The 17,088-nt window shown below is 37.0% G+C and overlaps 1 protein-coding gene across 6 annotated transcripts in view; it reads left to right on the forward strand.

Annotated features, from left to right (window-relative positions):
• DPY19L4 (dpy-19 like 4) overlaps positions 1–17,088 on the forward strand; it is a 41,691-nt gene that overhangs the window by 11,861 nt on the left and 12,742 nt on the right. For all 6 annotated transcript variants that reach the window (XM_065054016.1, XM_065054015.1, XM_065054014.1 and 3 more), the window contains 10 exons: positions 1,033–1,164; positions 1,254–1,352; positions 2,570–2,643; positions 4,427–4,585; positions 6,440–6,559; positions 7,645–7,765; positions 9,147–9,203; positions 12,109–12,191; positions 13,959–14,091; positions 14,409–14,567. In XM_065054016.1, coding sequence (XP_064910088.1) covers positions 1,033–1,164; positions 1,254–1,352; positions 2,570–2,643; positions 4,427–4,585; positions 6,440–6,559; positions 7,645–7,765; positions 9,147–9,203; positions 12,109–12,191; positions 13,959–14,091; positions 14,409–14,567 — 1,137 coding nt within the window. The remainder of the gene's footprint in view (positions 1–1,032; positions 1,165–1,253; positions 1,353–2,569; positions 2,644–4,426; positions 4,586–6,439; positions 6,560–7,644; positions 7,766–9,146; positions 9,204–12,108; positions 12,192–13,958; positions 14,092–14,408; positions 14,568–17,088) is intronic.

Genomic DNA, 17,088 nt, shown 5'->3' on the forward strand with positions numbered 1-17,088 from the left:
CATCCTTGGAGAGCTGAAAGAGTATCATGAATGAGTGAATGAAAGAATATAATGTTTCAGTCATGCATCCTTTTTGGCCTAGTTGCATCTACTTTTCCTTTCCCTATTCAGAGTAATTTGGGACTGACTAAAAAACTGCTCCGTTGCTCTGTGCAGTTAAGGGGCTCATTTTCACCCTGAATGGCCTACCCTGTACTGGTTTAGCCAGTAAACAGGCTAGACAGATTCTGAAGGCAAATTTATTTTTCAGTGCAAGAAAGTATTTGAATTTATTCTGCAAAATCTTTTTTAAAAATGTTGCAACAATAAGGCATTTTAACTCTGCCTCTTGCATTGGTATATATGCTACTTTGTACACGTGTACCTTGTAATTTTATTAGATGTAACTTCTGTTTCAAACTGTGTGCAATACTAATTCGTCACTTCTTTCAATTGCTTTTTTTTCTGTTCCTCAGTAGTAGGAAACGTTTGATTAATTTTAGTTCAAAGCAAGGTATTTAAAATATAAGGGAAAAAGATGGATGTTTTGGTAAAAATCTAAAGGATCAACTCTCGGGGTTTATAAGATGTGCTTATAAATTTATAAATAAGAGAAAGTATCAGTAACAGTTTGTGTATTCCTGAGAGAGGATAAATGAAGAAGTTACTGAGAGGGCAAGGAAAGCACATTTACAGTAGTCAGCTCTTTCACAGAAATTGTGTGTTTTCATACTGTTGCATTGTGGTCAATGCTTCATGCTACAACAGTGAGGTGGTACAGAATGGGAAGGCCTAGTAAAATACTACTACTTTTGGCATTTTTACAGAATTCTTGTGAAGTAATTGTGTAGTAGTTACTGAGGCTGACCAGGATCATTTTGATGTGGAACACTTTTCAGAGCCAAGCGGTACCCTGCTAAATTTGTGAGGTGGAGGGTAGAAATCCATTAATCCCCAGATAAACACAGGGATGGAGTGAACGATCTACTGCTCTAAAAAGCAAGATGTATACCCACTGTAATTTTATTTTATTGTGTTTTGTTTCTTCAATAGGTGCATGAAGTATACAAAATCTACTTATTTTCTCTCTTCTTGGGGTACCTTTTACAGTTTGAAAATTCAGCCTTACTGGTGTCACCATTACTGAGCCTTGTAGCAGTTTTAATGCTCTCTAAATGCCTTCAGGTAACTTGACTCTTCTCTAGCTCCAAGTGTAGTTGTTATTATTTAAACTGAACTCCAAATGATATGGCATTCTTAAAATATTTTTGCAGATGAATATGAAAAAGGGTACATTTATGTCAAGATTGCTGAAAATAATGTACATTTATTTGGTTCTTACAATAACAGTGACACTAAACTTCTTACTAAAGGTAAGATTCCTCTGTAATTTTAATTGTCAAAATTGAAATAGAAAGCTGCAGATGTGTCTTGGAAAAATCTTTTGAAGTGTTGCTCATCTTACTGATCTGAGAGTTCATATCTTAATTCATAGCAAATTGGAATACTGAAAATTGAGTCATTTTATATCTATATAAAAATTCTTTACAAACTCCAGCAGCTGATTTTTGTTGGGGTTTTGGTCTTTTGGACTGAGGTTGAAGCATAGTATATTGAAATACTCTTTAAATCACACTTTTGCTATTTTATAAATGTGGGGTTTTGTTATAACTTGGATGGCCTCTACAAACTGGCCTGAATATTAAAATTATATTCTGCATGGAAAAGACCTAGTAGCCAGAAACTACCCTGAGTAGTCTCAGGGTAGATTTTAATTTTCAATTAAATCTCAACTAGAACATGAGAACAGAAACTTTCACTTAGTGTAGGAGTCAGCTCAGAGCTGAGGTTACAGAATAGGATTTCAGCCTGGTCTTGTATTTTAATTAGCAACTGCCTCCTGCTGGCTTTAGCCTTTTATATAATTTATTGTGACTTTCCTCTATGTCTCGAACTCATTCTGATTGTGTTAATTAACTGTGTTGACTTAAAAGTATAGAACCTAGTGAAGCCTAAAAAATTTGAGAGAATACTCAGAACTGATTGTTTTCTTGTGCCATTCAGATTGGCTAGCCTTGCTGTTTCTCCAGGAAAATAAAACCTAACCTTGAAAAATAACAGTTAAATTACATAGACAGCACACACAACTTTTGGCTGCTCAGACAATTTATGTGAAGATTACGAATGCTCATAACTTTTGCTAGGCTGCACACCTGTTGTTTAGTGGAGCCAAATGCAATGTTCTTTGGCTTGCTTGGGGGTAAGTTATGTCTGATTTTCATGATCCTTTGTACACCACTCAGTAGTCTTTTGACAACTTGTTGACAGCTTTTCACTTACCTTCCTGTTGGGGTACGTGAATGAAATTAAGCGAATGATATTCTCAAGGACACCCAAAATATAGATTCATTTAAGTGAAGATTTACAGTACTATACCAGTACCATAATTGGCACACCTAATCCAATTTGTTAGTTTTACCTAAATCTTGAATAGTTGATTGTTCCCTGCCATTTTGTCATCTGAATGTAGTGACTGTGAAAGCTGCTTCCAGCACTTTATAAGATTTTTCTCTGCTAAATTAATTTTCAGATGTTTGTTCCCCATAAAGAAAATGAGCATTTGCTGAAGTTCATTGAAGTAAAACTTGGCTTAAACACAACTAAGTAAGTTCTTAAACTCTTTACACCTTCTAAGATAACCAAACTAAAACTGCTCTGAGAAGTATAAAATTTCTGTGGCTTGTGAGAATTTTATAGAGGAGTTAGGGAAACAGTTTCTATCTGTCACCCGTTTTTAAGATTGAATTTAAATACATATACAGAATTTACTTAGGATTTTGAGGTTTCTTAGGCTCCTCAATATTTTTCATGCCTTGGGATGAAAGCACTTTGTAGATTTTTGTTTTCTTTTGATGTTGAAGAGTAAAAACTTTCTATACCCTGTCTAGTGTTTCTAATAAGACTTGAAAGCAAAGATAATAGGGTAAAGGTGGTGGAACTGACGTTTTATAGTCTGGAAAAGACAGGGCTCTGAAGAGAGTAATGAGCTATCAATAGTATCTTGAAACAGGGTTGGTGGGGGGTATTTTTAGTTTTGTAAGAATAACAGCCCCCTCAAAATATCCTGTATGTTTTGGAAAAAACTGGGACAAGGAACAACTTAAAAGTCAGAGAGAGTTGTGATTCTAAGAAACTGTTTGCATCTGTAAAAGAGTTGAATGTTGGTCTACAAGAAGACGTGATGGCTACAGATTTTCTGGAAAACTGAAAATGGTGTATTGATAAGGACTGAGACACCTCCTGGACCCAAGCCAACACTTGCAGTTCTGTGCAGTAATTGAGACTCTCTCCTGGGAACTGCATCTCTTTTAAAAAACTACTTTGCAGCCTTTCAGGGGAAGAAGTGGAAAATTACATCACACATAATTGAAATTGTTGGGGAATTTTTGAAAGACAAGATGTAGTTACATGGACTAAGATGCATCATTTAACACACATACACGCACATTCGTGTTTTGCAAGAAAAGAAAGGACTGCTTCTGGTCAGGATTTCAGTTTATTCAGCTGCCAGGTATTATGGACTTCTTTTTTCCTAGGGGCTTGCTACATGTTACTTTCCAGGCTGTCAAACTCTGCAATGAAGCCAGTGATTGAGACAAACTGGGTGGAACTACATCTAGAAAACTATGTAGCTATAGGTTGGAATTATGGTTTGCAGCACAGAAGCTTCAAGATGTATCTTTTAAGGCCAGTTTGGACATGCCCGGCTGTTAATCTTTAAACTGATTCTGTCTAACTGAAAGTGGTTCAGTTTTCTGGTTGTCCCTTGGGAGGAAAGCAAAACAAAATAAGACAAGTGTATTCATGGCGTCATGTACTGCACCAATTCCAGTCGAGAATACACACTGATAGTGCTTCTTGGCAGACTATATAATCTTTCTGCTTGTTAGTTGAGAAAGAAGAATGACTGAATGGGTTCAGCTACAGAACTAGAATTTCGACAATGAGGATTCTGTTCTTGGCAGTGCCTCAGGCAGGTTTGAGATCTTGTATGACCACTTTACCTTCCTCATCTCGTCATTTGGAATGAGGACAAGCATACCTTGCATCAATATCTTCAAAATCTTAATCCACTATGACAATGAAGTGCTTTGTGGTCCCCATAATGGAGTTATATGGGAGGTTGGGTTTTTGTGATATGAAACAGTTGTAGTCTGGTCTCTTCAAATCACAGATTCTTTTTTGGAAGATGAGCTTTTGACAGTTACTCTAAAGAGTACTTGCAAAGTGGTTTCAAATGATAAAAAGATAACTTTTCAAAGATGAATTTCAAATAGTTTCTTATAATATGAATAGGTTAAACTGTGATTGGTTGTGTACTGCTTTTTTTTTTCCTAATCTATGGCATATTGTTATTGTTTTTAATGTGATGTTTTTGCCTTACTAGGAATTTCACAATGAATTGGCTCCTTTGTCAAGAATCTCTTCAGACACCCTCCCAAGACTTTTTTTTGCGACTAACACAGTCATCACTGTTGCCTTTCTATATTTTTGTATTCATTATCTGCCTTTTTTCTGTAACTCAGGTCATTTTTAGGAGAATTTGGTAAGTAACTTATACTGAAAAATAAGAAGTTAAAAATAAGTGGTTTGTGAATGTCTAAGTGAATGGTCATGACGTTTGCTGCTCCAAAATCTGTTGCACCATTGAGTTTGCAGGGTGTAAGCACCAGTGGAGAGGCCCACCAGAGGCTTCTAAAGGAAGTCCTTTAGCGATGAGCTTCTTGACCATCTGTCCAGTCAAGACAGGGAGTTGTCATTGATTTTATTTTTTCCCCATGGGTGCAATTGCTACAGAGCTCTGGGTAATGTTTTGTGATATGTTTCTGTTTCTTCCCATTGCAGGGGAGAAAGATGCTTTGTCAGTTTTCCCCTTCCAACAGCAAAGTTATCTGATGGTTGCTAGATAATTTGTTTCTCTGTTTGAGGTTTGGATTTGGTTTTGTTGTGTTTTGGGGTTTGTTTGTTTGGTTTGGTTTTTTGTTTGTTACTTGTTTTGTTTGTTGTTGTTGTGTTGGTTTTGGTTTGTTTGGAGTTTTTTTCTTTTGTTTTTTTCCCAAGTTTACATACTGTGATGAACGAGATGGATGGAGTTGTGAGGATTTCAGATTTCTGGTGCTTCCCGGGGGTTTTGTTGTTGTTTGTTTTGGGTTTGCTTTTGGGGTTTTTTAACAGTTGTTTACTGTGATAAGGTCCATCAGCCGTTGCTGTTCAGAACAGAGCTGAAGTAAAACTGACTCAATTATTTTTAGTTTCACAATGATTCACAGTTCCCTTGGGAGAAGGAGTAGTGGAGCTGTCTGTTTACAGACTAAGAATAGCAGCACTAGATCCTAGTGTAACTTGTCTTGGGAATTCAATGGCTAGGAAATTATCTCCTCCTGGTAGAAAATGAATGGTGTAACTGCTCAGGTATTAGGGCAAATTTCTCATTTGTCTGCAGAAAAAAATCAATAGATTTTTGAAAATGAACAAGACTCCTAATAGATAAGGATGATACTGCTATAAATAAAAATGTTGTCAGGTTGGATGTATGATAGTATATTCAAAACAACAAAACAAACTTCAATTTTGTTGCTAGTGGTTGAAATAGCTATTTACTACTTTGTAATGAGCAACCATTCCAATATGTCCAACAGCTTTTTAAAGAAAAGCATTAAAATAAACCTTCTCCCCCCTCTCTTTTTTTTTTTTTTAATTTTGAAAGAGTTAATAATCTCAGATATTTTTTCATTATAATCTCAGATATTTTTTCATTTGTCATGAAAAAGTGTACTATAAAGTTGTATCCTGAAATCACATCATGGCTGAATAAAATGTTATCTGTTGCCTTGCTGTCTTATTTGTAGAAAAACATTTGTTGTAATATTTTGCTTTCGATTTTTATTTGTAATGTATCACTAGAATTTATAAAACTGTGACTTAAACCTGTTTTTGTTACCTTACTTTGTCATAATATGCTGTACACATTCTATACACATCTGTTGTCCTACAGATTCTGTAATTCTTCACTAAGCTAATGATATGAAGAAACTTAGTTAGAATGTGTGTACAGCATGCTTCCTCTAAATGTTTGCGGAGTGTGCATGCTCTTAAATTAGACTGTCTCTTATTGCTGAATTACCTTAAAGTAGCATTTATGGTCATAGGCAGTGATGCCATTGTATTCATTCACAGCCATTTCTCCAGAGAGGTTACAGTCTAAAATGAGAGAGAGTGGGTACTGATAGATCATTGATGAAGTACAAAAAACAAATAAGCAGTGCAAAAATATTGTATCGTATGGCACAGAATGATTTCAGTGTACTGCTGACTTAACGGTCATTTAAGTATTTTTATTGGCACCTTTGCCTGAGATAATGTCTGAATTAAGTTGATGTCTCATTTTCTCCAACTGCAGTGGTGAACCACTGAAAGAGACAGTTAATCTTGAGGATGGTCGAATTGGAGAGAGGCCAGAAATAGTTTATCATGTAATTCACACAATTTTACTTGGTTGTCTAGCGATGTGTTTGGAAGGGTAAGTCTGATTTTGATGTATCTCTTTTGAAAGCAACAGTGAGTTCCTAACTGGACATGATACACCATTCACCTCTTTGAAGTCCACCTATTTTCAGAAATGTATTTGGCAAATAGTGGTACGAGTTAGTGGAGGAGAGAGCAAAGATCATTTTGACTAGAAGTGGGACACAGGTACATGATGAATTGTGCTTTGTCTCTTTAACACATTTTCCAAGCTTTAATGCAGCCAGAATCTGAGTTGGTAATTGAAACAAATTTTAATCACTTTCTTTATGGTATTTAAGTGTAGAACTGTGCTGTTTAATATTGTATTCTTGCAAGATCTTGTATAGTGTTTTGAGGAACAGGGTATGTTCTGGCATACTGAGACATAGAAGATTGCTTATCAAGTATACCTTTGCGTGACATGTTAAATCAATAGCAAAACTATTCTAAAAGTTATTGTGTTAGTCCTTAAAGCTACAGAAGCTAATGTTTGGAAGACATTATGGTTCTAATCTTTGCTCTCAGCTAAATCAGCTTGAAGGTGGCAGCCTTGTGTGTTTGTATTACGCTTATCGCCCTAAAATCTGAATATTCACAAATTCTTAAAGTGAGAAGACTGTTGTGTTACTATGTGGTTGTCTTGACTTGTCTATCCTTAAGAGGCAGACAATACCAGCAAATCATAAATTGTTTATTAAATATTTTCCTTTCCTTTCTTCAGGAACTCCCTTATAGTACAGTGTCTGTACAGCTTTGCTGAATAGCTGCTTTTTATCCTTGCTTGGCTGGAAAACCGCAACAGCCAAGTGACTTTACTAGTCTCTTTGTTTTCCTTTCATCCTCCCCTGAACTCTGTGAAGGATTTTGTCATCTTTGACCTTGGATCTTGCTCCTACATCTCGCAGCAGATAATCAGGTGCCTGCTCTTCTGCTAGAGATTTCATTGGTTTGCCCTTCAGTGCCATCAGATTTGATCTCAGATTGCTTGAACATCCAGACTGTATTTAACATAAGAAAAAAAAAATCTGAATATTTTTATAAATATCTTGAATACAGAGGCATGCAGAGTCCCAACTAAGTTATTGCAATGTTTTTCAGAATGAAATATCTATGGACACCTTATGTTTGCACACTTGCTGCGTTTGGTGTGTGTTCTCCTGAACTTTGGATGACACTTTTCAAGTGGCTTCGACTGAAAGCTGTGCACCCGATATTGCTGGTGAGTTGCTCTTGCCAGTGTCTTGGGAATTACAGATAGCAAGCATGTAACTTTTCAAACTACTACCTAAAATGTATAAAAAAACCCATTAAAAGAACATGAAGTTCTGCGAGCAGTGGGTATCATATAGTCTGTGTTTTCTGGTTCTTCTTAATATCACACTTTCACATGTTCTCTGGTAGGTGGTACAATAATGTTTTGTTCACACTCCAGCCTTTCTTCATAAGAAGCAGAGCTGTATTCGTCTCTCTCTCTTTCACTCATCTTTTTAACTTCTTTTAACAAATCTTTGAGACCTAAAGCTCTCTGTCCTGTTGAGATTGGCCAAGGTCATGAACTTTTTAGGAGGAGTGCAGGAGACATGTAGGCAAGCATTGATGTAAGCCTTGTTTCACTAGGAAATGAGGCTAAAAATGTGGTAGTTAGGTGTATTTAATTTCTGAGAGTCAAGCTGTTTCATAAGAAATGGTAAATGGAATTACTTTGCATAAGATTTGTTCATGTGTGTCCATTACAGGGAAGTGGTGTGACTGAAGATGAGCTTCAGTGCAAACTACAGTGCAAACAACTCCCCCACTCCAACCTGAGCTTTATTCTTAATATGCCAAGAGTTGCTTGTGAAGTTTTTAGCAGCTTTGTGCATTTGTTTTATTAATAAAACACGGATAGAACATTACCTTAATTTCAAGAGGCTTATAGGAATAAATTTTTACATCTGAAACATTAACACTGTTCTTCCGATAAAGGAGTAACAATGTTCATGTACATGGTAAACACATTATATACCTCATGCTTTCTGCTATATACACCTGCTTTTTTACTGTTAACACAGTAGATCTTTTAATAGCTTATTATCAAGAGAACGCGTTGTATACATTCCTTACCAAATGTTTCCTGTACCACATGAGCTATTTTCTCCTTTTTGCAAAGCAAAAATTATATCAGCTAGAATGATGATGTGCTGAAGAATGAGTTTCTGGGATTTGCATATCAATATTGCTAATCTGAACATAAGCATCAACAAGATCAGGGGTTTGAAATGCTTGTTTCATACTTTTATTCCTTTCTCAGATTATCTTACTGTGTTTGTATGTGAGGTACTTAATTTTTTTCTGTTCCCTAAATCATGTGCACGTTGCATCGTTGTTACTTGAGTAGTAATTAACTATCCCTAAGATAGACGGTGAAGTTATCATGGGTCAAACAAGTTCTTTCATGCTAAATTAGGCAAATTCTTGTTTGCTGAGAGTTTTTGGCTGATACAAAACCACAAATTTTCACCTTCAGGCATAAAAGTAGCCTACTATATAAACAGAATCAACAGATAGTCCAAGGTTGGAGAATGGTCCATAATCTGTTTCTTCTAACATGTTTTTTCTAGGCTCTTACTCTGAGCATGGCAGTTCCCACAATAATTGGATTCAGCTTGTGGAAAGAGGTAAGAAAAGTACTTCTGTGATTTTTATTTTATATGTAGACACAATATGAGGCAAAATGATGAGGAAATAAATATACTTGACTATATGATGAAATAAAAGCTGTCATCCACTGAAAATATTTTGGTTTTTTAAGCAGAACTGTTTACATTTTTCAGCATGAGGCATTTGACAATTTAATTTGTTAATAATCACTTATTATGATTAAGAAATGTTTAAATTTAAATGAAGCCTATTATATTCAGCTGTTGTGCTTTGGATATGTAAACTGACTCAGCAAAGAAAATACTGCCAAATAAAAACTCAAGGTACTCAAAACTGTGTTGCCCTAATCTTAGTTTTACTGAGAGGGAATGAGGTTAGATGGAGGTAAAATTATGGGAGGCCATACACAAATAATCTGTTTGAAAAGCTCTCGTCAAATTATAATGAAGTTAAACCCTTTGTGCAGACCACTGTCCAGAGGTGTGTATATACTACAATACAGGGAAAAAAGCTACAGATGTTTCAGAGTTTAAAATAAATACTTAGGTCTTTATTGCAAGTCACAGACAGACTGGGATATTTGGAAGTTATTTTTTTTTAACTTCTGTAAGCACAAAAAATATAGGAAATATCCCATAAAGTATAAGCCTCTGCTGTACTGACATAGCCTCAAAATAGAGTAGTTTTATAAGAACTCAAATCATTATTTTTTGAAAAAGCATGCAAATATAAAAGCCAGTTTTGACCAACAGTATTTTAATAGATTTTTGTAACATGTATCTTATAAGAGAAATTTCAGTTGCAATGCAATCTGACTCTTTACACATTTCTGCCAAAGAATAGGTATTCCCCTGAAAAAAAGAAAAAAAAAAAGTACAGTTGCTCAAAAGAGTTATGAAATCTATCACAGTAGAGGGAACTAGTTTAGTTGACCAAATACTTGTTTTTCAGATTATTTTTTAATATAAGCAGTGTGGGGTTTTGAACTCTAGAGGGCTTCATCCATTGCAGATTTTAAGCAGAGGTGAACTGTTTGCTCTCCACGTTTATAACTCATCCCTGAGCTTGGAAACTTTGATTAATAGTAAATGGACAGTGCAAATGCATTGGGGGTTTTAATCTGCTACTGTGGCTATAAATGGCTCAGTGTACATCTCAGCATCTTTCTGCTTGGCTGCCTTCTGGCTCAACCTGGTGCAGTCCCTCACCTAACTAGATTTTTCAAGGGCTCTGATGGATGACCAAAGCTGGTTCTCCTTGGGGTGGCAGTAGTGGTTCCTCTTTCTGTTGTCGTTGTCCCTTCTGGTGACAGTTCAGGCATTATGTGTAACAACACTTCTACGGCTTTCTGCCCTGATCCAAACATATGGCAGCTGTTCTTGTGCTGTCCTAACATGTCTGTTTGTACACTGCTGTCACTTGACAGCTGGATTGTCCGGGTGGTGGGGGAAGCTCCTCAGTTAAAAGCAGGCTCCCATTTCCATCTGTCTGTCCACTGTGACTGTTTCAAAGTAAGCTGCTCCTTTAATGTGGCATAACCTGTAAACTTTATTCTTTTCAAAAAGAGCTGCATTCAGTACCTTTCGCTTGGCTGTTACAACAGCACGAACATGCTCCAGCCCCTCAAGGCTGGCCAGCTTCTAGTCATGACTTCTTCAGATAAATGTTCAAAATGGCTCTAGGATTTACGAAATGGTTGAGCATGAGCCAGCAGTGTGACCAGGTGGCCAAAAAGGCCAACAGCATCCTGGCCTGTATCAGGAATAGTGTGGCCAGCAGAACTAGTACATCCTTCTGTACTCAGCCCTGGTGAGGCTGCAGCTTGAATCCTGTGTTCAGTTTTGGGCCCCTCACTACAAGAAAGACACTGAGGTGCTGGAGAGAGTTCAGAGAAGGGCAACAAAGCTGCTGAAGGGTATGGAGCACAAGTCTGATGAGGAGCAGCTGAGGGAACTGTGGCTGTTTAGCCTGGAGAAAAGGAGGCTGAGGGCGAACTTATCGCTGTCTACAACTAGTGAAAGGAGGTTGTAGCATGGAGCATGTTTGTCTCTTCTCCCGAATTACAAGTGATAAGACAAGAGGAAGTGGCCTCAAGTTGTGCTGAGGGAAGTTTAGATGGGATATTAGGAAAAATTTCTTCATGGAAAGTGTTGTCAGGCATTGGAACAGGCTGCCCATGGAAGTGGTTAAGTCACCATCTGTGGAGGTATTTAAGACATGTAGATGTGACACTTAGGGATATGGCTTAGAGGCAGACCTGGCAGTGCTAGGTTTATGATTTGACTCAATGATCTTAAAGGTCCTTTCCAGCCTAAATGCTTCTATGATTCTAAAATTGCCTATCTTAGTAAAGGACCTGTTGTTCCTTCACCCCCAAACCTGCCAGACCAGGGAAGCTATGGGGCAGGCTTGCAGTCTGGGCTGTTCTCAAGGAGTTGGCATTCTCTCTGACTTCCCAGAATCCTTCCTTTTACCAAAATGTTTTTCAAGAATATAATCTGAGATATCCTACTTCATACAGTATAGTGTACTTTCTTTCACTGCAGTAACTGAAGTAAAAGTCAGAGGGAAGTCAGAATACCCACATAATGCTCTTCCTGGAAATTTCTTCTCCTTTCCCACTTGCACAGCACCCTTCCATCAAGTCACATCAGTCCAACCCCTCACCTGCTCTAACAGGTTTACCATGAGAGATTTGTCAACTTATTGGTTCAGTGCCCTTATTTGCATGTATTTGCGTACAAAAACCTGCACTGTGGTGTTGATGCATTTAAGGCCAGTTAAAGTTTATGAATGTTATTACCACATAGCTGTGGGTTTGGATTTTGTGGGGGTTTTTGTTGGGTTTTGGGTTCTTTTTTTTGGTTGATATATCTTTTTAATTCTTTTAACTGTAAGTAACCAAAAATATATTTCCATCAGTTTTTCCCTAGGATAATGACAGAGCTTTCTGAACTACAAGAATTCTATGATCCCGATACAGTAGAACTCATGACATGGATAAAGTAAGTATGAAGTCCTACATTTCTATTTTACTTCTTTATGACAGGGTGTTTTTATCTCAGCGTTTTGTGAAGCTACCTCTATGAATCTTGAGTTTTCTCTTGGCAGGTCATTACATGATGTAGGGAGACATGGGAGGAGAAATGTGTATTTAAAGTTTGACTTTATTCCCATGGAAAGAACCAAGAATTTATCATTGATTACAGGAGGTAAAGATTCTGAAACATGCAAGCAAATCATGTTTAATATAATGATTAGACCTAATTTCCAAATGAAGGTGGACATCTTAGTACTTGGTTCTCTGCCTGCTAACTTCTCAGTAGATCAGAGGATTCGTGTTGATCATAATTCCTCAGGGGACAGAAACACTAATTTGTGTGCGTGTGAGCCAGTAAATGAAATGCCAGAATGTGAGGGTTTAGAGACTTCAGTCAAGAAACATGCAGTGTAACGTGTGATTCAAACTCCTCATTTGACCAGGGTGCTGGAAATGTTCTTATCTGGCTGGTTGGGCAGGGCATAGCAAATACTGGCCTATGTTACGTAGTTCATACTCAGCCATATACATAGTTAAAACTGAGTCAAGCTATTTTCACAGGTGTGTTTTTCTTCTCACCAAACGTTTCAGAACTGGATTCTGGCCTCATTCATTCTAACTTTGAACTATGTCATTAGGAACTGCACTTCTCTGAAAGTTATATCCTATGTGCTCAGATGACTTGCTTACCTTTAACTATATATATATATATTTTTTTTAGAATATTGTTTTCTGTATTTATGTAGTCTTTAATGTCAATGTGTTCATCTTCAGAAAATACAAGGCTGGTAATTATGGTGTTCCAGATGTTTTCTACTTTCTGTTAATAGTAGCGTATGTTGTTTGTCACTGCTGTAGCTCTTCAAGGCAGCAAGTGGAATAATGCCAAGTGCCTAATGGCTTTCACATTAGTCTGCATGTATTACACTTCAAGTACATAATTAATCATGGCGAATTGCATTGAGACTCACTCAGCTAAGAGCAATTCACCTACTCTTATTTGTAGCAGCTGTTCATATTTTTAATGAAAATAAGGATGTTTTTCTTAAGGACTTACCTAGATACCCATATTGGAATTTTAATTGAATGTCATTATTATAGTATATTTTTTTTAAAATTTCTCTGTGATAAAATAAATTTATTTTGAGTTTTCTCCACAGGAAAAGTTGCCTGAAGTCTCTAATAAAGTGTGACAATGACTGTTTTCTTTCACTAATGCGGGAATACAAATGCTCAAATGACGAAACCAAATGCAGAAACATAATTACTGTAGATGTTATTCTGTATCATGACCGTATTTACTCTTAGATGATGAAATAGATGGTTCTAGAGATCAAATTAATATAATCACAAATCTTTCCCTTACAAGATAATATTGTGTTCTTTCTCCTTCTACCTGCCCTCCCTCCCAAGCTTGTTTTGTCACAAGTCAGCAACCATTCAGAAAAGCAATAGCTGGATTCATTCCAGGACCACTCTGAATGGTGCTCCATGGATTGCAGGGTGGGGAGGAGAACGGCCACCATCCCCTGCCTCCGCAGGAGACCTGCCTTGCAAACTCCATACTGCTGCAGGTCTGACCTTTTCCTGGCAAGGAAACTACTGCCACTGCAGTGTTAACACCAATTGTAGTTGGACTCCTAATTATATCTTCATGCACTCCAGTTCATGTCATAGCACCTTAAAAGATTTTCACCATGTTTAAAATTAAAAACATTGGGTTTTTTTTCAGACGACAAGCTCCTGTGGCTGCTGTGTTTGCAGGCAGCCCACAGTTAATGGGTGTGATTAAGCTTTGTACCGGATGGATGGTGTCGAGCTTGCCTTTATATAATGATGATGATCTTCTAAAAAGAAATGAAAATGTGAGTATCCAGCTCCATAAATATGTGTGTATCATCAGTGATTTCCATCATGTTCCATTACATGTTCCATCATGTAATACTGAAGTGCCTGATTGAAATGTGTGGGAGTACTATAAATGTTAATGCTACAGAGAAGATGACCTTGTAACATTCCTCATGACACACGCATTTGCATAGCTCTTCTGTGCCCCCCAGGCCATCAGACAATGCAAATTATTTGCCACTACATGGGAGTGGCATTCCAAGTACTGTGAACCCCAAGTATTTAATTTTTCACTGATTTTTGCATTGCCTGAACATGTTCTCTTAATTTATAGATTTATCAGATCTATTCAAAGAGATCAGCAGAGGATATTTATAAGATACTCACATCTTACAAAGCCAATTTTCTGATTATTGAAGATTCAATTTGCAATGAAGTGGGACCTGTAAGAGGATGTAGAGTTAAAGATCTATTGGATATTGCTAATGGTCATGTAAGTAACAGTGAGAAAAAATGAATGTTTGAATGCATAAATAATTAATCTAAAAAGTATTCTTATAATGCTGATCTTATTTTCCTAATTGCAGTTGACATGTAGACAAAGACTCATAAATTTCAGAAATGATCAATTAGGTTTTGGGTTGTCTGTTTCTTGTACACCTGTAATCCTACCCCATACTAATCTTTAACTGCCCTAATCCCTCCTAATACGTTAGTATCTAGCTGTTCTGCTTTTCTACCAGTCATTAAATACCATTTATATATAAATGCTTAAGACTGTAACACCTGGTTATTACAAAAGCAGAAAACCTCTGCTTCAGAGGCAATTCTTTACTAGCTTTAAAGATGAAGTTTTGAAATGGTTAAACTCTATTCTTTCTTCTAAAACTCCACCTGGGACAAGGACCATTCAGTTCAGTGCAGCCTGTTTGGTACCGAGCAGGCTACAAGTCTGTTCAGTTCATCCTTGCAGATAGGTTAGCACCCCAATAGATAGTTTAAGCCACAGCTGGTAGAAAGGTTGGCTGAACAAGCTGTAGACTTATGAAGATATCCAGGAATGCTACTTCAGTCATTGCCATGCTGTGTCTGTTCCAAATGCTGATAGTGCTGCTCTTGCTGCTGAAGTAGGGAGTGAGGTGGGGTTTATAACATGATCTCATTACCACTTGTTCATCTGCTTCCTGGGAATTCAGCAAAAGTTTTGATCTTATAAAGGAAGGAGTGGCCCTATACTCATTTAGGATTTGGTTGCTTATTCTTAGGTCAACAGGGGAGAGGGAGTCACCAATTACTTCTGAGAATCACAGGTTGTCTTAATTTAGTTGGTTTCCTGACTAAGAACTTAAATATCTGTTTAACATTACAGTCTGTGTATTAACGATACAAAGCTAATCCTTGGTTTGAATGTTTTTTGTTTTTTTTAATGGAAAGGATACATATGTTTCTTGCATATAGTCTAATGTTCCCTTCTTGGGGAAAAATACAAGCTGTTCATCTGTGTTAGGTATTTTACAAGCTCTACTTTCAATTTTACATGTCTCAAAATAACTCTTAGTGCAAGCATTTCATTTCTGTAGCTGCTTTCATTGATGGGAAATAATTACAGGCCTGATATGTTTTTAGTGGATTACTCTTTAATTTCCCCTACAAACTTGTACGTTTCCTGGCCAGTTTATCCATGGAGGATATTGCCTTTGTTTTTTCTGTTCACTTTTTTATCATTGCTGAAGTATGTCCTTTTTCTTTCTTTGCCTTGCTGCTAAAATCACAGATGCTATGTTTATTCCACGTTGTAACAAATATACCATACCATAACAGTGTGTATGAATAACCTTCATCATTGATAATTGGCACGTGTTATCTCTGTTTCTTCCCAGATCTGTTTTTGCATGAGTAAGTTCCTATTCCCTCTTCACACTTAGGATGTAAGCCAGAACAATTAACCACAATTTCAGAATTCCATTCCCTCATATTCCTGCATCTCTCATCTCCATGCTTCCTGCGTACTTCTCTCGCACATAATCCTGATCTCATCTTAACTTCAGCTGGACAGTTTTACTGCCAGGTTTTTAAGATTTTGTTTGATTCATGTATCAGAATTAATTTCTTCCTCCTTTAATTCCGAACACCCAGTTATCCAGCAGTTCATCCTAAGGAACACTTCCCAGTACTTTTCAGAGCAGCTGTTGCTTGCAATGATCATTTCAATCAAAGGGGGTGGACAAAAACATAGTATCCAGTTCAAGGACCCTGTCTTTGATAAATGCCACTCACAACACTGTCAGTACACAAAACCGGACATTTACTGTTTTCTGTAATTAGGATTGTCAAAGTGACAAGGGTTGTCCTATTTATAGTAGAGAGATTAAAAATGGGAAAAGAAGGTTCATGGCAAGAGTTTCAGTTAAAATCTGTTCTGCTGAATGTCTGTAGTCTAAATCTGTAGCAAACCAACTGGTATGTAGATTTAAATGTAGACAACTGAGTGTTCAATATTTTTCTAAAATCAGTGGTTGGCTAGTAATGAACATAATTTATGCTTCATGTCTGGGGCTGAGTCTGTCCTGGGTTGGATGCTAAAAATGCCAGTTGGAGGAAAAAGTACTGGAATGGCCAACAGGAATAAAGTATTTTTTTTCAGAAAGTTTACATAGCTTATTCTTGAAACTTCATATAGTGTGTTGTCTCAGGAAGCTTTGAAACAAAATTCTGGGTTTGCTTGCTAACAAAATTTGTCTTAAGTCGTATTGAAAAATTATCAAGACTTTCCGAACCAGTGAAAGCTAGTGCATATGTAGTTGAGACTGCAGCATTTACTCATTCCCAGAGTAAGTGAGACAGTGGACAAGCTGTTATGCTGTTGACAGGTCTGTGGATGTGTTTTACAAATTACTGTGTTTAAGAAGTACATGTTACTTTCTAGCTGGGACAATGTCCCATAGTCCTAGTCTGATACCTTGTTTCTGACACTGGCTGAGAGCGTATGATTGTTGATAAGTCACGACAGAGAG

The sequence above is a fragment of the Columba livia genome, chromosome 2, assembly GCF_036013475.1.
Source record: "Columba livia isolate bColLiv1 breed racing homer chromosome 2, bColLiv1.pat.W.v2, whole genome shotgun sequence".
Lineage (NCBI taxonomy): Eukaryota > Metazoa > Chordata > Aves > Columbiformes > Columbidae > Columba > Columba livia.